General features: G+C 26.2%; 7 protein-coding genes across 7 annotated transcripts; all 7 read right to left on the bottom strand.

Annotated features, from left to right (window-relative positions):
• Positions 1-271: 271 nt before the first annotated feature.
• On the bottom strand, positions 272-1,296 carry OCT59_003723 (uncharacterized protein; the record flags this gene model as incomplete). Its single annotated transcript, XM_025332467.2, has 4 exons — positions 272-647; positions 718-791; positions 861-1,030; positions 1,101-1,296. The coding sequence occupies 4 exons, from the start codon at positions 1,294-1,296 to the stop codon at positions 413-415; spliced, it is 675 nt and encodes a 224-aa protein (XP_025171623.2). The 3' UTR covers positions 272-412.
• Positions 1,297-2,075: 779 nt separating this feature from the next.
• Positions 2,076-4,152, bottom strand: OCT59_003724 (uncharacterized protein; the record flags this gene model as incomplete). Its single annotated transcript, XM_066147837.1, has 4 exons — positions 2,076-2,093; positions 2,284-3,284; positions 3,360-3,812; positions 3,891-4,152. 4 exons carry the CDS (start codon positions 4,150-4,152, stop codon positions 2,076-2,078), a joined length of 1,734 nt encoding a protein of 577 aa, XP_065996500.1.
• Positions 4,153-6,782: 2,630 nt separating this feature from the next.
• On the bottom strand, positions 6,783-7,737 carry OCT59_003725 (uncharacterized protein; the record flags this gene model as incomplete). Its single annotated transcript, XM_066147838.1, has 5 exons — positions 6,783-6,920; positions 6,993-7,218; positions 7,324-7,334; positions 7,483-7,581; positions 7,681-7,737. The coding sequence occupies 5 exons, from the start codon at positions 7,735-7,737 to the stop codon at positions 6,783-6,785; spliced, it is 531 nt and encodes a 176-aa protein (XP_065996501.1).
• Positions 7,738-10,254: 2,517 nt separating this feature from the next.
• Positions 10,255-10,773, bottom strand: OCT59_003726 (uncharacterized protein; the record flags this gene model as incomplete). Its single annotated transcript, XM_025311437.1, has 1 exon — positions 10,255-10,773. The coding sequence occupies one exon, from the start codon at positions 10,771-10,773 to the stop codon at positions 10,255-10,257; it is 519 nt and encodes a 172-aa protein (XP_025171621.1).
• A 1,435-nt stretch (positions 10,774-12,208) lies between these two features.
• OCT59_003727 (uncharacterized protein) lies at positions 12,209-13,267 on the bottom strand. Its single transcript, XM_066147839.1, has one exon. It carries the CDS (start codon positions 13,205-13,207, stop codon positions 12,737-12,739), a length of 471 nt encoding a protein of 156 aa, XP_065996502.1. The 5' UTR covers positions 13,208-13,267; the 3' UTR covers positions 12,209-12,736.
• A 3,206-nt stretch (positions 13,268-16,473) lies between these two features.
• Positions 16,474-16,932, bottom strand: OCT59_003728 (uncharacterized protein; the record flags this gene model as incomplete). The annotated part of the gene is made up of 1 exon (XM_025327375.2): positions 16,474-16,932. The coding sequence occupies one exon, from the start codon at positions 16,930-16,932 to the stop codon at positions 16,474-16,476; it is 459 nt and encodes a 152-aa protein (XP_025171619.2).
• A 3,263-nt stretch (positions 16,933-20,195) lies between these two features.
• On the bottom strand, positions 20,196-20,636 carry OCT59_003729 (uncharacterized protein; the record flags this gene model as incomplete). The annotated part of the gene is made up of 1 exon (XM_025311436.1): positions 20,196-20,636. The coding sequence occupies one exon, from the start codon at positions 20,634-20,636 to the stop codon at positions 20,196-20,198; it is 441 nt and encodes a 146-aa protein (XP_025171618.1).
• Between the last annotated feature and the right edge of the window lie 4,314 nt (positions 20,637-24,950).

The following is a 24,950-nucleotide window of genomic DNA, read 5'->3' on the forward strand; positions in this document are numbered from 1 at the left end:
TTTCCGTTTTCTAGCTTATAAAATTATTAGTATGATTTTTCGCATATCTATAAATTACCTTTAATATAACATTAGAAACTACAGTAAGACCTCTATATAGTCACACCATATAGTCATATCTTACGATCTATATAATCACATAGGTAATTATAAAGAAGTCCCACTGTAACTAATTTATTTTATTTGTGTTAAGAATCAATTAAAGTTTTAAAGAATAAAAAAAAAGTAGAGTTTACTGAACTTAATATCATTGACAATAATTATGCACTTTAATCGGAATAATAAATAGCTATGCACTATTTTACTTTATTTTTATAATGAACTTTTTTATAATTGATTATAAATTGGTTCTACCTCTAGAAAGAATAATACTTTATAATAAAACATAATATATCATTTATAATTATTCTAATTATGGTAATCTCTTCTTTATTTCTTGCATTTCTGTTAACATATTTTGTGAGGAATTCTTCATTTCTCGTATTTCTTCTAATATATCCTGTAAAGAAATTTCATATTCAAGTGGAATATTGAGTTTTTCCATTAATTTTTTTTTCGATTCTGGAATTTTATTGATATTCCATTCACCCTTATCAATCATTTTTTTAACTTTTTTACGAGTCTCATCAATATTAGCACAATAATATCTTAAATTAAATTTGTGTTAAATAGGTTAAATTATTTTAAAAAAATAAACAAATAGTATATTTTACATACACCACTTCAGGAAACCAGTCATTCCAACGTCTTTGATGTGGTAATAGGTAAAATAACTCAATTTTAGCCAAATACTATAATAAATAAAATTTTAGCAATTTAAGAAAAATTTCATATTAAATAGTTATTAAATTAAATACTACCTCTGCTCTTGTTATCAAAAATGAGTCTTCGTGATCTACGGTTGCCTCACTAAATAGAGTGATAAATACATTCAGAATATAAATAGCCATAAAGAATGCGAACAAAACCACCAATATCATAAGTGTAGGATTTTCTTCATATGACCAATTAGAAAAGGAACTTGTATCGCCTACATATTTAAACAAGTTTAATAAAGTTAATTAAATTTTAATAATAGATACTTAATTAAAAATTCATACCAGTGAGTAATAAACATGTTGCAAAAAATGAAGTAGCGAAGGTTGTAAACATGTTTGTGTTCTCATCAGGTTTTTGTAAAATAAATAAATTGGGATTAATGCTAGTATTATTTTCAAATACTTGATAATTAGGGGTCAAATTCCAAGGATTGTTAGGGTCATCATTAACTATACGTTCATCTAAGGGATAATTCATTTTTGGTGATAATAAAGTATAAAATGCATATGAAAAACTTATTAAAATAACCATTATAAAGTTTGTGAAGAAAAACATGACCCGTTTTGCAATTCTAATGACGATTGCATAATATGTTTCATAATATTTGAATACCCTAAAAAATGACATTAATTTTAAATTTAAAAGCAGACACGAAAAAGTAATATATGGAAGTATCTTCTCATGATCATTTCCTTGAAGCCACAAAATTGAAGTGCAAATAGAAAATACGTATACAAATAAATCTATATAATGATAAATATTTAGTTAGTACTTTCTCGAGTTTCTTATTAAAATTCTCTAAAATGATTATAATTTTATACCATATATTTTCCCAATATCAAGAATCCATTTAATAGGATTATAAATAAACTGACGAACTTCAAAACTTAGATAAATAAATTCAAATAAAGTTGAAATAATAAAAAGTATTTTTTGAATATCTACATATTCTTGTTGAGAAATTCCGGCAGCTACATTAAAACATATAAGTAAAATTAAATATCCACTCCAAATAAATATATGATAAACTATTCCATATTTCTTCCATTTAAAATTAAGTAATGCTTCTCCACTCCATGTTTTATAAATATCACTATCTATTGTTTCAATAAATGGACTGGGCTGAGGCCAAAATAATTCTAAAAACCTATTGTAATCTTTTGGATAGTTTACAAAGTTAATATATGGACTTGCGAAAATAAATGATGGTGTTTTTTTAGTTATAACAGTATTAAAATCAAAATTGATAAATCTTATTATTCTATAAAAAGTACCTAAAATTAATAAAAGAATAATTAATGCTAAATACATTAAAATAAATATTAAAGATATAATGAGAGTTAGTATTTGGGTCCTAATATTATTACGACGAAATGATTTCAAATATATAAACTGTTCAAAGAATGCTTTAAATTGATAATCTTTTTGAGGAAATTGAAAAGAGGAAAGATGTAAACTGTTTACTATATTATAAGAGGGTGAATCTACGATAATTTCTGTTTCCAATGAGTATCTTAATATATATTCTGGGTAATGTTTATCCAGTAATGGCAAGTTAGAATTAATGATACTTAAAAACATTATGTTATTAAAATCCTTTTCAAAATAATTTATACATTTTTTATAAATTTCTTCTATTAATTCTAACTTATGTTCTTTAATTGCAAATTTTAATAATCCTACACCATATTTTAAGAGACTTGATTTATTATTTTTTACATCTAAAACCCATTCAACATTATATTTAAAACTCTCATGATTTGGTAAAGGTAAAGTAGGTTTTGAAAATATTTGTAAAAGTTTTGTATTATCTTTACTGATTGAATTGAGAATTATATAATAATAATAATAGCTTAAAGAAATGGATTTATCATTCTCATTAAAATGGAAAATTAAAGGACCGATACTTGTTAATATGATGATGTCATCGTCGTTAATTAATTTAAATCCAAGTAATGATGAAACCACTGTTAACTCTACAAACTTTACATCTCTCGTGCAAATTGAAACATTATTTTTAAAAACTTGCAGTTTAATTTTGTAATCATTACAAGTAATTCTCCATTCAATCGAATTTTGACTCGCTTTTAGTTCATATTTACTATTATAATTTGTTATAGCTTCTTGAAATAATTCACGTACAGTATCCATATATGAATTAAGAAAAAGAATATGTAAGTGATCATACATCTTACTCATTTCCTCATTGATCTTAACGTCATTATCATATTCTTCATTGGTCATCGTTTTTTTCAAATCAATTTTCCAAATATTTCCATCTATAAATACGAATATGTGTTCACTTGTAGCTCGAATGACACTTGGAAAAAATTCTTTTGGTAATAAGTCATTCTGTTTTTTTAATTGGCATAAATACTTTTTCCAATAATCCTTCATAATCATGGAATCCGAAAATAATAGAGAACATAAAGTAGGATATTTGTCAAGCATACTTGGTTGAATATCTAAAAAAAAGAATGTTGTTAGTAAAGTTTAATAATATAATAATGCGATGTATAACCTTTAAAAAAACAAAATACCATTATTTAAATTCAAGGAAGCAACTGGAATTTTCAATTCAACTGAATAAATAATGATTTTATCCTTGATTCTCGTACAAATAAACTTCTCATTGTCGATAATTCGGATATTTTCTCTGATATTTTCTCCAATATTTTCGTCAATCACCAATATTTTTGTACTCATAAAAGTATTAAGATCCCATTTATAAATAGATTTATTTGAAAATAAATAACATTCATTATTGCATGATATGCTAATCAACCTAAAATCTTCAAAATATGTAGATATTTGAAACGTTCCTACGCAATACCATATATTATTTTTAGTTTGCGTGGAATAAAATAAAAATCTTTTATGTTCATCATTGTATAAAATAAGAACACGTTCTGAGTTAAAGGTACAGTAATCGTAACTTTTACGATTATTCCAATTTAATTTAATTTTTTGGTCACATTTCATATCGTATATTTCTAATGAAGGTATGATTAAATACAATCAGTATTAGTTGCCGTAGTTATCTTATAATATTTTTAAGAATTTTAACTTACTTAAAGTTCCATTTTTACTGATATACACAAGTTCTCCATTATTAGAAACACACATATAATGTAAGTCAAAATTCGCTTCTTCACTTAATTTAACCGTATTTTCTATAAATGGGTCTTTAAATAGAATATTCCAACAAACAATCGAAAGATCTTCATGACTATAGATAACGAGATAAACTTCATTTCGCGAAACTTCTATTTTTATAATGGGTTCAATTTTATCGTCAATTTTTTCATCGATTTCTAAGGTAATTTCATTCATTTGACTCATGGAATAATAAGGAATTTTAATTTTGTAAAAAAAGAAACGTTCTTAAAGCAACCACCTGTTACAGTTTATTTAATATAAGCTAAAGTAATACAAAGATTTATTGTTGGGAAAGCAAACTGGGAAATTGTGCATGATAATCATTCTGACGTAATAAATTTGGCATATCACGCTAATAATTATTATGTCGTACTAAAAAAAGCGAACCAATTACATTTAAATCTTCCTTTTGTAGAAACTAATTAATTTGGGGCACATTAGATACTATTATGTTAAACAATTATCAAAGTGTCCCGCATAACGGCTAATCTTATTGTGTGATTATGAACATTAAGTTGTGACTCATTTTGACCAAGCTCGGTTATAATATTTTTTGGAAAATTATATCTACATTGTTTATTAGCAAATAAGGAAAGGACTAGACCGTTCTATTGTGTATAACGTGACTTTTTATGTGATACCCTACATATTAATTATGTATTTTCTGCCAATAGCATTATCACCGTTAAAACGGTGGTAATTAAATTTTAGAATAAATTGCCAGTCTGACTGTACGATCAGCTAAACTGTACTGTACGAATAATCATTGTACGATTTTTTTTTCGTATAGTACAGTTCTTTTTTCACGTGATTTTGTCACGCGTATATTTAATCTTGATTATCGCAGATAATCTTTTTTTCATCCACTTTTCGACTTTTCGTGTATTATTTTTTTTTCTTTTGTTCTCTTATTTTTTGAAATCATCTTTTTTTTAAGACTCGGAATGACTTTCTTAGAAAAGTCTAGCGCACAGTTCAAGGTAATTTTTATTTTTTTTTATTATTTTACTGTTTTATTTATTTATTTATTTATTGCTTTTTACTTTTGCTAACTGTTTTTTTAGACAATTTCAACATAGTTGCTTCTTGCTGAAATATTTTAGCTACTAAGGAACTGAAGTATGTTATTTTTCCTATTATTTTATTGTTTTCTGTTACTTCTTTGATTTTTAAACTTATTAATCATTTCTTCTTTTTCATGGGCGGTGGTTTTCTTTTTTTATTTCTAATTTTTTTTTTGTTACTGTCACTTCCTAACATCTTTCTTAGACACCTTTTTTTATTTTTTTTCGCTCTTGACGCTTTCTTTCTTTTGTTTTCTGTCCTTGACGCTTCCTTTAATTTTTTTTCATTCCTGATACTTCTCTTTTATTGTTTTCCATATCTGATACTTCTACGTCTATTTGTTTTTCGTTTCTGACGTTTCCCATTTATCATTTTTTATTCCTAATATTTCCCTTTTGTTGTTTCTCATCCTTAACACCTTTCTTTCATTTTTTTCATTCCTGGTACTTCACTTTCATATTTTTAATTCCTAACAATTGTTTCTACTCATGATATTTTCCTTTCGTTGCTTTTCTGTTCCTTTTCATCTTTATCCTATCTCTATTTTTTACTCTTTTTAATTTAAGAGGCAGTTTTGAAAATAAAAAAATATTAAATTAATCGTATTTTATAAAAATATTAAATAAATACCCTTTAAAACTCATTAGAAATAAAAAAACTCCGTCAAATTGTAAAAAGAATTTTATGTAAATCAGTAATATTAAAATAAATAAAATAATTTAAAATAATTTTTTATTAATCATTATTACGATTGAAATTTTATTAAGAAAAGTGCAGTTACAAGTGAAAAACGTATAGGTTAAAAAGTTATTATTTGAACTAAGTTAATCAGTATGTCAAAAATTATTTACATGCCTATTATAAATATAATTACAAGTATAGTAATAAACTGTACTGTACGAATTTTTTTAATTTATCATACAGTACAATATAGCGCTTTATATAGTACTGTATTGTACTGTACGATAAATTTCGAAAAAAAAATTCGTACAGTACAGTTTAGCCAATCGTACAGTACAGTTTATCTCTATACCTAAGTAAATCTGTTGTTCTTTTATTAATAAACTAGCTGGATGCCCGCGTTTCACGCGGGCCTGGCTAATTAAAATTATGAAAATTAGTTGTTATAATAGTTATAATAGTTATAGTAGTTATTTTAAATAGGATGAAATATTTCATTATAGACAATGTTTTTGTTTGGCAGGTTTCACCATTACCTGCAAGAACTTTGACATGTTAATATGAAGTAAAAAATGTGATATTTATTTTTTAAAGAAAAAGAAACATCCCATGTACCACTAAAATTTACTTTTTTTAAAAAATACGTTTTTTATTTTATTTAAAGAATTTTTTTTTAAAATACAAATTATTATGATCTTGTTGGCGTACAAAGCTACATAATGTTAAGTCACTTTAACATGTCTAACTTTCTTTTTGATCTACCTATTTCCTTTAGTAATTATACTCTTTAACAGGAAAATAATTATTTAATGAATAAATTGGTGACAAACAACCTGTTGATTAACAATTTTGCATTTTTAATTATTTTATTTTACGTTAAATATATTATTATTCTGCTATTACTTTTTTTTTTTGTAACATAGAAAAGTTGAAAAAAATATTGTAGAATACTCAATTAATTAAATCTCATTTCAAATTTATTTACAGAAAAAAAAACAATTTTTTTTTGTATTACAGCAGGATAAAATATGTGAAAATATTTATAATTTAATAAATTATTAAACTTTTGCATGGCCTACGCGTTTTTTTGATGGAGGTGTAGTTGCAGGTGTAGTTGCAGGTGTAATAAGTATAGATGCAGATTCTTCCTGTTCTTCCCGCTCTTGAATTTCTTCTGTCACTATGAGTGTGGATATCTGAGAATTTTGTTAATTTAGTTAATTCAGTTGGCTGAAAATTTTTGTAGTAATTTCATGTTTTCCTAGTACAGGTGCGGATTGTTCAATTTTTTTATGGATTGCAGATCTCGTGGCTATCATATGTGGTGATGATGATGATGATGTAGAAGACCAGGGCATTTTCCTGGTAGATTGATATAAAATTTGATTGTTGAATACGAATAAAATTAAGATTATATAGTTCTGGATAAAACTTTCCTCAGTTGATGTTAAAGCACCTGTTTTAACATTGTAGTCTGACTTTTTAAGCAGCTTTCTTTTGGATGGAATAATGTGATTGGAATCTCAGTTGGTTTATCTTTACCAATATAGTACATTCAAATTGTATACCAAGATTCGTAGTAAGTACTAAATCTGATACCGAAGCTGTGCCTACAACATTTATAGGTAAAATAGTAGCAGTGGTTAAGATTAACTTGATACACATGCAGATAATATATGTATAATATAGTGTGAAATTTAATTTTAAAACAGAATAATAAATATATTTAAAAAAAATTAAAATAAAGTAATTTCTTACATCAATTTGATTATCGACAGGTCCAATTGCAAATTTTGAATTTGCAATAGATAAGACTTGTCCCTCTTCCAATTTTGGTACATAGCATGGTTTGTTTTTCTTTGTTAAGAGGATAAAACACTGTAATATTAAATTCTTGGGCAACTGAGTTACCCTCAAGTCTTGTGTGTCCAGTGACCATTCCTATGAAAATTTTACCTGATGTTTTCTCCCTATATTCTGAAATATAAGGATTGTTGATAGTTGGGCAGGCATTAAAAATTAAAGCATAAAATTTTTTAAAAAAAAGGTGTAATTTTTTATAAAGAAAAATTTTTAAAAAAAAGAAAAGGATTTTTTTTTCGTGTGGGAAATCCAAAAAAAAACTGAAAATTAGAAAATTCGTCGTATGAGAAAATTCAAAAAACTGAAAAATAATTTTTTTAAAAAAAACAATGACGATTTCTAAAAAAGTCAATGATGATTTCTCATGTGAAGAATTTCATTGTCACGATCAAATTGCTTAATAAATTTTTTATTTTATATTACAATTACTGATTAGATTAGTTTCATTTCGTTGCTGTAAATTTGTTCTACGCCAACAGCCTAATTAAAAATTGTATTGGGATTAGGGTCTGCCCAATTAAGCTAATCAATAGCAAATGATGCGCCACTCCGAATCTTATAAAAATCTGTAGCACAGGGCGCAGACACATGATGCTGGACGATCCAATTTAAATCCACCTTTTTATGCAGGGTAGTCTTAACGTCACGGTCGCACAATGCTTTTTTTTATAGATATAGAAGATTATCTGTTACCAGAATAAAACTCAGAAATTATTTCTTTTTTACTTTCAATGTATTTTCTTGTATTCTAAAATGATAAAAATACAAATATATAACGTTAATGATCAAGTCATCATGCGTCTATTATAAAAATATAACTTGTGAGTTATGATATAATAATAATAATAATAATAATAATACAAAATGCAATATGCCAATATGCGATGCAAAGTACGTCTAGTAACATTTTGATTGTTATATTTATTGTGATTTTCAAAAAAAAGGGAATTCTTGCACATCGAAGATTATAAATTATCAGATATTTGTATAGAGTAAAATAATGTCTATTTGACCGGAATTAAAAAAACTAGACATAAAATTTTACTTTAAATAATAAATATGTAAAATATACAAATAAACATGGTTAGATAATAAACGCACTAAAACTTTGAGAATTTAATTTTAAAAGAATGTTTTAAAGCAAATCAAAATTTTCTTACCCTTTTCTTACATCTTTTTGATTTTTAAAAACTTGTTATTAAAATAAAACAGGTTAACGGTAAACGTAAATCAAGAGAGGGAAATTTTAATATAAAGTTTGAAATCCTGTCAACCAATAATGTTGACAGTTTACATTCTACAATCTTGAAACCAAAATCCCGATAAACCCAAATTCCGGTTGAAACAAAATCCTGATAGTCACAAATCCTGACAGTTAAAATTCTTGACGGTCAAAATCCCAAAGTTTTCTTTTTTTTAAAAAAAAAACAATTACATAAAGCGCAGTATTGGTCTTAACTTATCTGATACACAGTGTATAATTAAAATATGATTTGAATTATTTGATTAGTATTAACGCAAAATATTTGTAAATTTTATCAATACAAATGCAAACTTTTTGCAAATTTTATTAATATTAATGCAAATCAACGAACATTACTATATTATTAATGAAATTAAAAGGAAAATTTTATTATTTTAACTAAAAGGACTGTGTACAGTAATATTACTAGATTACTAATCTTCTGAAATTAGAAACAATTGCATTAAAAATTAACTAATCTTAAACTCATCCCAGTCAGGATTTTGGCTGTCAAGATCGGGATTCTTTTTTTTTTTTTTTAAGTGGATGCAAAATCAAATTTGGATACATTGTAAAAGGATTATAATTGTATGTTATTGAACGGGGCGTCAAAATATCGGCCGAAGGCCGATATAGCCCCGTTCAATAACAATATTATTATACGTGATATTAGGATTAGTGCGTGTGCTAATATAATTATATTGTCGATCATCATTAAAAATATTTCGATTAATTCGATTAGGTAGGATCGATCCTAATTTGCTAAATTATTATGAGTTGAAAAATTAATAACGAATGTAATTATTTTTATAGCTGTTACACAAAAATATAATTTTTAATTTTATCACGATCGTCGATTATAAAAAGCCGCGTTATTTTTTTTTTTCGTAAAGGAATTAATCATAATGGGTTCCGACAATCATGTAACTGACAGGTACATTATACAGACAAATATATTTATTTCATGGTAATTATTTTTTTTCTCAATTTTCAATACCTTCAATCTTTTTTTTTCTTTTTACGAATTTAATCAATTTTAATATTCTATTATTATCATTATTATTATTTAGGAATTAAATATAGTGTTTCATTTTTTCATTTAACATTATTCAGTTATTTTAAATTTTAATAAATAGTTTTTAAAAAATAAATTTAAATAATTTCGCTCATAATATAATATAAGTAAATTGTAAACTTTTATGTCGATTTCTGAAACTATAAAAATGACATATTGTTGTATATTAAAAATACTGGGTTAAGAACTTTTTTTTAAATTTAAAATCATGATTTGTTTAAATTTTACAAGATTAAATTAATATATTATATTAAAAATAACATTAAATTTATCGAAAAATAAGTTCTCGTATCATGAATTATAACCAGAGATAGTAATTTATTTTCGTTGATACAAAATATTTAAGCATTTAGGAACGCTCGGCGATTGGATAACCAGCGATAGGGTAACCAGCAATAGGGTAAACTTCTTCTCCAGGAGTTCCTCCAACTGTAGTAGATGCACAGGCATATAATGGGGCTTTTGGATTATCAATTATATCAAAAATGTCAACTTCAATAACGTACGTTTTAGGAAGTTTAGGTGTTGGAACATTTTTTGCAGTAATTGTAAATGGTTCTCCTGCGTTATATGACTCAGTAAAATTTTGATAATAGGGGTCACTTAAGAGTTTACCGGCCGTATCACCATATCCAATTGCAAATATGGTTTTTCCTGCGATTATATTATTAAATTTTAATGTACCGGAACCAGTGTAAGTCACAGGTTTTTCAGAAACAGGAGGATCAGGGACGATATTTACAGTGAGTGATTCAGCACCACATGGTCCAAATTTAGTTTCTCTTTTACGAAGTTGGTGTGGAACGGCATTGATCATGGAAAATGTAGCTACTAATAAAATGAAAACAAAAATATAATTCCGGTTCATCTTGAAAATATTTAGTTGAAATTGTGAATATTATTAAATATTTCATTATAATGTAACTTGGTCTTTTTATAAGGAAAAAAAACCAGTCTCCTGAATTCATGGAATATCGTATTTCCGCCTTTTTGAAAAAATCATTTTTTTAAAAATGGACGCAAATCAACACGTGTAAATTTTCAATTCCCATAATTAAAATTGATTTAGGATCGACTGTTATATTTTAAAATTCGATTTTTGGACTAGTCGCTGTGACACTATTAAAATTATGGAAGAGCAATTTTGGTAATCACAAATTTAACATAGACATCTTATTAAATTAATTTTTACGTTTTGCATTAAAAATAAAGTATGAATAATCATTGATCGACGGTAGCTCTAACTTTATTCAAAAGATCCGCTGTGTAACAGTACTTTTTTTGTCATGTGATTAGATTTCGTAATTCGGGCCGGCACTATAGTATCGATTTTTTTTATTCGATAAGTAAAATCGATTCTGATTGAGTATTAAACTTTGATCGATTCCAATCCTTATTTTCGGCAAATTTGTTAAAGTTACTGAGTTGCAAAATTAATTTTAACACTCCAATTATGTCTATAAAAATATTTGTCATATTTATAGCGTTAAATAAATTCCTTTTTCACTTAGAATTTAAGTGTGTCAACCGAAAAATATTTTTATTGTCATAAATAAAAATCATTCTATCAATGCAATCATACTTTTTTCCTACATTTGAGCTAGTAATGCGATAATTATACATAGTAATCCAAATTAATAAATTATCAGACTATTTTAATTGATGAATGAAGTCTAAATTTTCAATAAAAAAACTCTTGTTTATATTTATTCATAATATGTATAATATTCATATTACTATGATCAATTAGCATAGGTGAAATTTATTGACCAATTTATAACAAAAAAACAAGTTCACAAGTTAAATCTTTTTTAATATAGAAAAATTATTATTTCACTTCTAATGCAAGAAATTTTTAAAACAAATAATGGAGAATATGATACAAATATGCATTATTGCTTTTAGCTTTCAATTGAGTTATCATTATCATAAAAAAAATAAAAAATAAAAAATCCGCTTAATTACTTTAATATGAATAATATCAAACCATAAAAAGAGTAAATAATTCTATTGATCTCGTTATTGATTGTGATACTTGAGCACAATGATATCAAATTGAAGGAGCTGCTTGAGAACGGCTGCTGATCAATCTTGCTCGATTAAGAGCCCTAAACAAAACACAAATCATTAATAATCTCGAACAATTTCGAACGCGTTAGATTTTAATAAGAATTTTAAGAATTTTGAAAAATTTTATGTCAAATAAAGAATCAACCTTATAGTGCCATTTAATTATAAATTGTTCATAAAAAATATTTGCAAAACATAATAAAAATTAGAAAAAAAAGCACAACAAAATAAATAAACACATAATTATACTATCACCACTGTTTTATTTCATGCTCATATTTTAATATATCTAAATTTAAGTAACGTGATCATGCAAATTTTCTAGCGTTGGCTGAGTTCTGAATCTTGATACAGATCTACATTCAACACTATCATAAATCTTTTTTTTTTTACAAAATTTAATCAATTTTGTTACTCTTTTATTTTTTTATAGGTATTAGATTTTTCATTTAAGCATTATTTCAAAATTTCAATAAATAATTAGTTTTCAATATATATATATATATAATATATATTTGAGAAAGTAATACAGAAAAATAAAAATTGACAATTTATTATTTTATGAGAACTGCAAAGAAGACTAGTGTGTCCCTGTATAATAAAAAAAAACTGGTTTAAAATTTATTTTTTAAAATCATGATTAAATTTTAAATTAATATACTATATTAAATTAAAATCGAAAATAAAATAAAATAAATTCTCATATTATGGAAGATTAATACATTCTATAAAACCAGCGATAGTGATTTTTTTTTTTTCTTTCATTGATAAAGACATTTAGGAGGATAAACTGCAGCTATTGCACAACCATAGATTTCGTATGGTTGTCCTGGAACCCAAATTGGAACTACAACTCCAATTTCAATACTGAATGCTTCAGGAAGTCTAGGTGTCGGAGCATCTTTTACAGTGATAGTAAATGGTTCTCCTGCTTTATACGACTCTGTAAAGCTCTGAAAATAGAGTTCCCCTATGGTTCTTTCGAGATCACCATATCCAATTCCAACCACGGTTCTTCCCGCAGTTATATCATCACTTAATGTACCGGAAACAGTATAAGTGGCAGGTTGTTCAGAAATAGGAGGGTCAGGTGCGACTGTTACATCAATAACTCCTTTTATTCCTGGACATGGATTGAATTCAGTTTTTCTTTTACGAAATTGGTATTGAACGGCATTGGTCATGGAAAACGTAGCTAATAAAATGAAGACAAAAATAAAATTTCGGTTCATCTTGAAAATATTTTAAATATTTCGTTATAATGTTTGAAAAAAAAATTTTTTTTTTTTGTTAATATTTAATATTGTACTTAAAGTCTATTCAGCCCTAACTCGTAACACAACTAAATGAGAACATTTTCGTCCCAGCCCAACTTAAAAAGGAAAAGATTGGGTCCACATCTGCATCGAAGGTTCTAAAGCAGAAAGCAAAAATTCCCAAGGTTCATTTTACAATGCGAATCAACACGTGGATTAATTCCAAATTAGGTCCGCAAATCCACGCTGATTTTCAACAGGTTAATCGGCACTGAACAAGCAGATCAGCAAAAAAATTTCCTTAATATTTGGAAAAAAAAAATACATTAAAGTGAAGCAATTAAAATAAATTTTACATCTTTTGAAATTGAAAACCTGTCAGCTATATTCATTTTGGTGTTTTTTCGTTTGAACGGATGAATGGTATATTAGGTAAAGGTAATTTATTTTTTAGTGTCGATTTTTTCATTTTCTTATTATAAATTCCTTATATTTTATTAGGGTCTTTGCCTAATAGCCACTGCAAAATTTAACCCGAAACACATATAAACGAAGTATTTTGAAGGGCGTCGGTGTAGTTTGTTAATTAGTGATTAAGAAAATTTAAAAATTTTCGGTGATATTAGGACAATATTTTGAATAAAATACATAAAATATTTTAAATTTTAATATAGGTAAAACTTGAGATAGAAGTAATAAATAAATTAATAGATTATTTAACTGATCCTAATAACCCTAAATAGACGCAATTAATGCTTTGAATTTACAATATTTTATAAAATGACATTTGACTTTAATTATTAGTATCAAAACTGCGAATAAGATGATGCTAATTTGGAAAATTCGTCCTTAATTTTGTTTGTAATTCATCCTTTAATTTGTCTGATTCAATTCATAATTCATCCATTAATCATCTGTAATTCATAATTCATTCAAAAATTTCCTAGAATTTGTCTGGAATTTTGTACCCAGAATTTATCCTATTCTATTATGCAAAAAAAAAATTATTTCCGTTGTTGAGTCCGAATCCATAATTATAAAAAAGTGAAAGTCAAAATGTTAGTAAGACATTTCGTTAAATAAAAACAATCAAAGAAAACTCTGATATCCACTAAAATTCACAGTCCAAAGTGCGGTCGCTTAAAAAAAAAGTGAAAAATTAAAACGTTAGTAGAATGTTCATTAAAGAAAATATAATCAAAGTAAATTCAGATACCCACTGAAAAATCTAAACGTCCAAGATCCGGTTACCTAAAAAAAGAGAAATTGAAGAAATTCCACGCGTCCAGATCTGAAGAATAAACTAGCATTCAAAAAAGATAAAAATGAAACGTTAATATTCGTTTCATTAAAGAAATACCTATTCAAAGAAAACTCCATACTGAATTACCCAAAAGAAATAAATTAAAAATTAACTTGCAATTCCCACCAAAATTCCACGTGCCCAGAGACTCAACCATCTAAAAAGAAAATTGAAATCTGAAACATTAGAAAACGTTATATTAAAATAAACAATTAAGAAAAAAATTTTCCTACCATATTCCCATTTCCCATAATCCGTCTAAAAAAAGTAAAACCAAACTATTAGAACTATTAGAAATTGTTTAAAGAAAAAAAATGACTAACTTACTGAAATGTCGCGTCCAGGAAGGCTCAAGTCTAACAGTGTCTCTATAAAAAGAGAAAAAGAAATATTTCTCTTTTTACCTTGAGCCTGAGGAAAGTCGGAACTCGGTGTTTCTACAGAGATACAAAAGAAAAATTCCCCCTCCGGCTATTTTTACAACAAAAAAATAATCAAAATATATAGGGGTACGCATTACTGGCGTTGCATAAAATTAATTTATTAGTCATATGATGTAATCATGTAATGAAAGGAACCAATTATGAGCAGACAGGCGACACTTTTTGTGTGACCATCGACAAAACATATATAGTCCTTCGCAGCGCTTCGGACTAATAATAACTTTTTTTTACTTATTTTTTCGGGAATAAATGTTTTCAGGAAAATAAATATTAATGTATATTATAAACAACGAGATAAATTTAATAAAAATCAGTTAATTCAAAATTTATCTAGAAATGATTTCTTTATCATGTATTTATTATAAAAGCAAATAAAATAACCAAATAGAATAAATAATTTTTCGGCGAAATGTCGGCGAAATGGAATTCGGCGAAACGTCCTTTCTGGGAAATGGTTTCGGCGAAACGTCCTTTCGGCGAAATGGTTTCGGTGAAATGGACTTCGGGATACCGTTATTCACTGTATATCAATGTTAGTTTTGAATTCGGGTTTTCTAATTTAATTTGTTGATCGTCAGATCCCCTGTATTATAAAAGGCTCATATTTCCGGAATTAATAACGGAATTTATCGAATTATTTTCATTTTCCGTAAATGGATCCGTGAAAGGCTCATTTTATGGAGTTTTTATAGAAATAACGGATAAAATTTTTTATAGAGATCATCACCTGATTTTTGAAAGCGATAATAAAATGTAGTAGTAACTTCATGAGTTTTATTTATTTTATTCCTTCTCATAATTAAGAAGTCAAGCTCTAAGTTTATTTAAAATATCAATCTCAAAAATTCGAAATTTATTCTTATTTCAAAAGATAAATTGTAAAAAATTATAATTATTTAAATGAGATTTACATTCCTTATATCTCGTTTTGACCAATTTATTATAGTACCGATTTTACTGGGACAAAATCATAAAAATCGAAATTTAAATGACCATGCAAATTTTAATTTTTTTTTCTAATGGTGGCTTTTTTCGAATTCAAAAAATTTTCAATACTTTAAATCTTTTTTTTTCTTTTTTTTTTATAAATATTTTAAATTTTAATAAATAGTTTTCAATTATAAAAATAAATTTAAATAATTCTGCGCATAAGATAATAAAAGTGAATGAATTGTAAACTTTTATGTCGATTTATGAAACTGCATAAATGACGTGGAAAGATAGTATATTACTATATATTAAAAAGAAAACTGGTTAAAATTTATTTTTTAAAATCATGATTAACAAATTAGTCAAAAATAGATCAAAATTAATATTAAATATTATCGAAAAATAGAATAAATATAATATATTAAAATTAATATTAAATATTATCGAAAAATAAAATAAATAAGTTCTTGTATCATGGAAGATTAATTTTGTTTCGTTGATATAAAATGTTAAAGCATTTAGGAACACTCAGCGATATGGCATGTACGCTCAGCGATTGGATAAGCTTACTCTCCAGATTTCCCTCCAGATTCTGCAAATGCACAGGCAATTGTTCCAAGTTCTTCATCCCAAATAACAACGTAAGTATCGTATACTTTAGAAAGTTTAGGTGTTGGAACATCTTTTGCTGTAATAGTAAATTTTTCTCCTGCTTTATATGACTTATCAAAAGGCAGCAAATAAATGTCACTTAAGGGAACACTGCCGTCCGCATCGAGATAACTAACTCCAAGTGAAGTTTTTTTTGCGATTATAGCATGACTTAATTTACCGGAAACAGTATAAGTCGCGGGTTTTTTAGAAACAATAGGGTCAGGTGTGACTGTTACATCGATTTGTTCAATTGCTGGCATACTACAGAGAACAAATTTAGTTTCTCTTTTACGAAGTTGGTGTGGAACGGCATTGATCATGGAAAATGTAGCTACTAATAAAATGAAAACAAAAATATAATTTCGGATCATCTTGAAAATATTTAGTTGGAATTGTGAATATTATTAAATATTTCATTATAGTGTAACTTGGTCTTTTTATAAAGAAAAAAACAGTCTCCTGAATTCATGGAATATCGTATTTCCGCTTTTTTGAAAAAAATTTCATTTTTTAGAACGGACATTTTATAACGCAAATCAACACGTGTAAATTTTCGGGTTGAAATCAGAATTGATTTAGGATCGTCTGTTATATTTTAAAATTCGGAAGAGCAATTTGGTGATCATAAATTTAGCATAGACAACTTATTTATTTAATTTTTACGTTTTTGCATGCATGAATAATCTAATTCGTGCCAGCAGAATTAAAACTTTTGTGTATCAAAAGATTCGTTGTGTAACAATACTTTTATCATAAGTCATGCGATTAGATTTTCGCCATTCGGGCCGGCACTATAGTATCGATTTTTTTATTCGATAATCAAGTAAAATCGATTCTGATTTGATTTTTGAATTTTGATTAATTCGAATTTTGTAGAATCGATTCCAATTCTCATTTCGGGATAAATTCCAAATTTGTTAAAGTTACTGAGTTGCAAATTAATTTTAACACTCCGATTATGTCTATAAAAATATTTATCATACTTATGGCGTCAAATGAATTCCTTTTTCACTTAGAATTTAAGTGTGTCAACCGAAAAATCATAAATAAAAATCATTCTATCGACGCATACTTTTTCCTACATTTAAGCTAATGCAATAATTATGCAAATTAATAAAATTATTTCAAATTATCAGACTAATTTTTAATTTAACAAGTATTTTAATCGATGTAATGAAGTTTCGTATTAAATTTTCCAAAGTAAGATATGGTAAAGTGTATTAACGACTGTAGATACTAGACCTTAATCCTATCTTTTATAGCTGTTATACAAAAATATAAATTTTGTAATAAAAAAAGGGTCGACTAATAATAATAAGCCACGTTAGTTTTTTTTCGTAAAGAATTTGTAATACTTATTTGAAGTAGATAGAAAGCTGAAATGTTTTATTTGAGATTGTTTGTACTAGTAATCAATTATTTATATATATTCAAATGTTCAAAATTAAATAAATTAAATATGAAATAAAATATATAATATAAAAATATATGTAAGTATAAAATATTTTATCACCTTGTATTTTAATAGACCTCTTTTATAATAAAACCCGACGCTATATCCTCATGAATAACTATCACGCAAATCACTCAAGATGATCGTCTAAAATTATTAAATATTAATAAAAATTATAATTTTTGTCTAAAAAAAAATTAAAGAAAAAGATTAAGTGTCAGGATAATGAGTGTCAGGATTTTGAACTTTCGGGATTATGATTTATCAGGATTGTTATAACGACATTCCAATCGTCGGGATTTTGAACGGCTCTCATTATTATTAACAACCAATACTCCTATTTTCATTGAATTTTTATAGATTTAGTTATTTTATTATTATATTATCTTTATGATATTGTATTATTTTATGCATATTGATTTTTAATTGTATTATTTTAGTTAGAATTTATAGATATATTTTACAATTATTATTGGCGCAGGGCAACATGTCACCTAAGACTACTGGCAAGTTGTAAATTGTCCGGTATAACGCTTAATCAAATTATCTGTTGGAATTTGCGTTATAGACATCACTCAAGATTAAGGAGGTAGAAAGATTGTCAGATTTTTAGGTTTTAAATCCCAATATCATCAAACTCAATAATTTCTCAAAAGAAAAAACTTTTTTAAGAGTGAGGCAACAGTAAAAATTTGTATTGATTATCAACACATCTTAATAAAATTTCTCATACAATTTATTTTCGAAACCCTCATTTTAAAACGTATAAACTATTACCTTTTAATCGTAAACTATTCCTTTATTTTCTGTTATTATCTTGTATTTAACGCGAATTCATGAATAAAAAAAATAAATGTAAAATTTTGAGAAATGATGACGAGAAAAAAAATATACATTGAATGCTAATGATTGGAGTGGTTTTGGTACGAAATCTCGAAAATCATTTGAATGACTGACACAGGACCGACAACAAAATCTCGACAATCCAAAATCTTGACAAATCAAAATCCTGACAAATCATTATACCGACAAGTTGATTATCCTGACAATTTTAGAACAAAATTATAAAATTTACCACATTTAAACTAAATATTACATATTGCAACAAATTATTTTATTAGAACACACATCATTAGATTTACAAAATTGTCGATATAATGACTTGTCGAGATTCTGTCGTCGATCTTGTGTTTATTACTTAATGAATACTACTATACTAGTTAGTCTATTCAGCCCTAACTCGTGAAACAACTAAATGAGAACTATTTATACATTTGTCACCCAACCCTAACTTAAAAAGGAAAAGATCGGGTCCACATCTTCGTGTCTATGCATTGACCTTTCATTACCTTCCAAAAGGGTCTAAAGCAAAAATTCCCAAGGCCGGCCAAGAACATTGGCATAAAAAGCCAAGGGATAAGGATTATCTTCATTTTACAATGCGAATCAAAATATGTAAATTTTTTGGGTTAATTCCAAATTTGTTAATTTTTTAATACTTTATGATATATCAAACCCCTTCCTTTTGCAACATTTCTTATCGAATATTTGGGAAATAAAAAATACATTGAAGTTTAGCAATTAAAATAAATTTTAGTAATTAAGAAAAATGAAACATTTTCCAAACTTTTGGGTGATATTAGGATAATATTTTAAATTTTAATGCAATAAAGCTTGAGATAGAAGTATTAAATAGATTAATAGTAGATTATTTATTTTGAACTGAATGCTTTAAATTTACAATATTTTATAAAATGAAATTTGACTATGATTTTTGGTAATTGGATAGAGTATTATAATATCACAAAACTGTAATATTTTTAATTTTAATAAATAGTTTTTCAATTATAAAAATAATTCTGCGCATAAGGTAATAAAAGTAAATGAATTGTAAACTTTTATGTCGATTTATGAAACTGCGTAAATGACGTGGAAGGATATAGTGCTATATTACTATATATTAAAAAAAACTGGTTTAAAATTTATTTTTAAAATCATGATAATAAATTAGTCAAATACCATTCTTTTCAAAAGTAGATTTGAAAATAAATACATTATATTAAAATTAATATTAAATATTATCGAAAAATAAAATATATAAGTCCGCTAGCGACGGTAATTTTTTTCGTTGATATAAAATATTAAAGCATTTAGGAACGCTCGGCGATAGGGTATACACACTCAGCGATTGACTTTAGTAAATACACAGGCAATTGTTCCAATTTCTTCATCCCAAATATTAACGTAAATTTGGTATACTTTAGAAAGTAAAGGTGTTGGAACATCTTCTGCTGAAATAGTAAATTTTTTTCCTGCTTTATATGACTTATCAAAATACTGCTTATAAGGGTCACCTAAGCGAACAATGCCATCCGCAATAAAATATGTAACCCCAAATGTAGTTTTATCTGCGATTATAGCATGACTTAATTTACCGGAAACAGTATAATTCGCAGGGTATTCAGAAACAATAGGGTCAGGTTTGACGGTTACATCGATAATATCAGTTTTTGACATGCATGAATGAAATTCAATTTTTCCTTTACGAAGTTGGTGTGGAATGGCATTGACCATGGAAAATGTAGCTAATAAAATGAAGACAAAAATAAAATTTCGGTTCATCTTGAAAATATTTAGTTGGAATTGTGAATATTATTAAATATTTCGTTATAATGTAATTATCAATAACTTGATCTCAGAGTTACTGTCTTTTTATAAACTTAGAAAATACAGTCCCCTGAATTCCATAAATACCGCCTTTTAAATGGATGAATAATTATAGCGTTAGAATGAGAATTTGAATAATCAACTTTGCAAATCAACACAGTATCAACACGTGAAAATTTTCCGCCAAATTTGAGTTGCAAAAAATTAATTTTCAATACTTTGATTTGCAGAACGGCCATTCACCGAAATACCAAAAAAATTACCGACTAGTTATAGACTTATAGTAACTGAATTGATATTAATACTGACCCTCGTTTATGTTTCGTACTGCATATTGGCCCTTAAATAAATTCAGTTAGCTGCGCTATTGCGTCTTAATTTCAAATTATTTTAAGTAAAATTTACTGCTTTTAAAAAAAATTTATAGGCATATTTAAGCTTTTTTACTTTCATATTACAATAATTATTCAGTAAACAATATCCAATTTTTTTAATAGTTTCAATATTGTAAAAAAAATAAAATAAAAATTGGTACTGGTTTCACATGATAAATGATTATTACTTACTCGGTGAAAACCTTTTTTCGTTTTTAGTGATTAGTAAAAAATAAAAGATAATTTCAAAAAACCTTTAATGAAAGGTAAAAGTGTCGGCAAATAAACTATCGGCAAAATTGTGATTCGTTGAAATAATTTCGGGAGGATGTGATGCTGGTGAAATAGCAAGTCGGCAAAGTGAAGTCAGCAAATCTTAAGTAGGTAGATTGACAATCGAGTTTGTGAATTGATCAAAATAATTTATAGATCTTTTCTCTTTTTGAAATCATCTACTGATAGTAGATCACTTATTACCTCTCTATCAGCTATGTATTTGTTACTATCTGTCTACATCGAAGTCACGTGCTAGTAACAGAAATATGTGTTATGTTTCGTAAAATAAAGTGAAACAAAGTATATATGTAAATTTAAAACTTATATATATAATTTTAGTGTATATTTATTCAAAATAAACAATATCTTAAAATAAATGGAACAATACAAATAAATAAATGCTAATACATAATAAATTTCATAAATCCTAACGAAATAAAATATTGCTGCCTCTACCGGCGATCTGCAATATTACCGATAAACTAAAGTTTAATTTAGTTACTAAACTAAACTATGACTAAAATAAACCTCTCTCTAAGTCCTTTTTTCCTCACCGTTCGCCCGTTCTATATATGTAGTTCGTAATTTCGGTATAAATTATACCATGTATAAGTTAAACTTCGTATAAATTACACTGAGTGTAAATTAAACTAAGTATAAGTCACGAAAAGTATAAGCTACACCGTTACACTGCTGATCACTGAAATCTTATGCCAATTTCTTGAACTTTCGATGTGGCGCAAATTCGCGTAACATATTGCTAGTGAATACGGATTATATTTATCATACTTATGGTATCGAACGAATTGTTTTTGAAAACCTTCATCACTGAGAAGTTTTTTTTTTAATAAATGTGATAACCAAAAAAATAATTCTTTTATTGTCATGATTAATATCAATGTAATTATACTTTTTTCCTTTAATTGCAATTACATTATTTGAACTAATGGCATAATTATATATCAGATATAAAGTAATTAGTAATTCAAACTAAATAAGATTATTTGACAAATTTTAATTTTAACAAGTATTTTAATTGACATTTATTTGAATTTTTCAAAAAAAAAAAAAATATGGTAAACTGTAATTATCTTTTATGTTACACAAAAATAAATTTTTTAATTCTAATAAAAAGAGGATCGACTTAACAAACGATCGTTAACTATAATAAGCCGCGTTAATTCTTTTTTTCCGTAAAGAATTTATAATACTGTATTTGAAATAGATAGAAAACTAGAAAACTGAAACCTATTATTTAATTAAAATTGTTAGTAATCATTATTTATATATGTTCAATATTTAAAAACAAATATGAAATAAAGTAAATAATTTAAAAATTAAAATGTATAAGAAACCATTAAAAATATATGTAAGTATAAAATATTTTATCACCTTGTTTTTTTTTATAAATATTAATTGGGAAAATTAGGTAAAAGATTTAAATTTATATTAACTGGTAAACTGACAACATTTTATTAAGGTCGGTCGATTTCTTTGTCAATGTACAGTACAAAAGGGATTACCCTCGCTCGGAGTTCTGTAATAATTACTAAAAGCAGGTGCAAAATATTGATATCTAGGTTCAATGTCATCATTTGAGATCATTTGCCACTATAACTCATTTAGATAAGTGTTATGGCAAGCGGTAGTGGTCAAAAGTGCGTAGCAAAACATAGCGTGTACACGCTACAAAACATAGCGTATACACGTTATCTTTTACGGCGGGTTACCCCTGTTCTGTTGGATTAACCTGTCAATTTCAGGGGTAACCCGCCATAAAAAACAGCGTGTATACGCTACATAATTTAACGTGTATACGCTTTATATTATAACGGTTTATTAATTTATTTTGGACCAAATTTTAAAATTTTCAAGGGATTGAATACCCGCCGCTTCACATATCAGGTACCCGCCGCTTCACATAGTGGGTAAACGCTATTTCACATATCGGGTACCCGCCATTTAATTTTTTTTTAAAAAAATTTTTTTTTTTCTTCTTTTTTTTATAAACAAATTTTGTAGAGAATTTTTATTTTTAATATAGGCAAAGGCTTTGTTTGATAGAATTTCATTGGGAATTTTTTTAATAAGAAGATTTTTTTTGATAAAAAATTTCGTTAGAAAATTTTTTTCATTGATAGGGACATTTCTGAGTTTTTTTTTTGATGGATAATTTCGTTAAAAACTTTTATTTGATAGAAATTTCATTGGAGAATTTTTTTTAATAAGATTTTTTTTTTTTTGACGTATACTTAATTTGTTGGAGCAATTTTTTTTAACAGGAGAGATTTTTTTGATAGAGAATTATTTGAGATTTTTTTTTTTTTTGTAGAAAATTATTTGAAGAATTTTTTTAATAGAGAAGATTTTTTTTTTGATAGATAATTTCGTTAGAAAATTTTTTAACAAGTGAAATTTTTTTTGATAGAGAATTTTGTTACGAATTTTTTTTTAATTGAAGGAGTTTTCCTTAATAAAGAATTTCTTTTGGGAATTTTTTTAATAGGTGTAAGTATTTTTTGACGGAGAATTTTATTAGAGAATTTTTTTTTAATAGGGGGATTGTTTTTGATAGAGAATTTCATTAAAGAATTTTCTTAAATAGATTTCGCTGAGAATATTTTTTTTTTGATAGAAATTTCATCATAGAATTTTTTTTTGATAGATAATTTCGTTAGTGTAAATTTTTTTAACAGGGAGATTTTTTTTGATAGAGAATTTCGGTAAAGATTTTTTTTTTTAATAGGAGAGGAGTTTTTTTTTTGGTATAGAAATTCTTTTGAGAATTTTTTTTAATAGGTGGTAAGAATCTTTGAATTTTTCTTTAATCGGGATATTTTTTTTGATTGAGAATTCATTAGAGAATTGTTTGTTGAAAAATTTTTTTATTTTTTTGATGGAGAATTTTGTTTAGAAATCTTAATAGAAAATTTTATTGAAAATAGTTTTTTTTTAATAAGTGTATCGAGAATTTTGGCTTGAAAATTTTTTTTAATAAAGAATGTCATTAGAGATCTTTTTTTTTATAAAAAATTGATTGAAAATTTATTGGAAAATTTTTTATTAAATTTACAATTTTAATAAATTTTTACTTCTCTTCATCTTCCCATCACTTCCTTTCATCTCCCATCGCTCCTTTTCGTCTCCCATCACTCCTCTTCGTCTACCATCACTCCTTTTCATCTCTCATTATGTCCTATTTCTCCTTTTTGTTTCCTATCACTTCTCATTACTCTTTTTTACTCCCTTTCATCTTCTATTACTTTCCATTACTCCTCTGTTATTTCATTTTTTTATTAGCATCTTTCTCCTTGATCATTGTAATTTACTTATCTTTTTTATTTATTGTTATTGTTAATTTTATTTGTACACTTCAATAAAAATAAATATGGTGATTTTTTTCTTTAAAATCGTAAATGTGTGACTTAAATTTTAATATTTGTCAAATAAAATTTCATTAAATAAATAATTATCATTATTGATGTTTATCAAAAGTTAATATGCTAACTGCCAGTTCTTATAACGGGTACCAGCCGTTTCTTATAACAGGTACCCGCCGTTTCTTATAGCGGATACCTGCCGTTTCTTATAACGGGTACCCGCCGTTTCTTATAGCGGG

The sequence above is a fragment of the Rhizophagus irregularis genome, chromosome 12 (assembly GCF_026210795.1).
Source record: "Rhizophagus irregularis chromosome 12, complete sequence".
NCBI classification, from domain to species: Eukaryota; Fungi; Glomeromycota; class Glomeromycetes; order Glomerales; family Glomeraceae; genus Rhizophagus; species Rhizophagus irregularis.

Coding starts and splice junctions, on each gene's coding strand:
- OCT59_003727 (XM_066147839.1), bottom strand. CDS start 13,207: ATGAACCGAAATTTTATTTTTGTCTTCATTTTATTAGCTACGTTTTCC.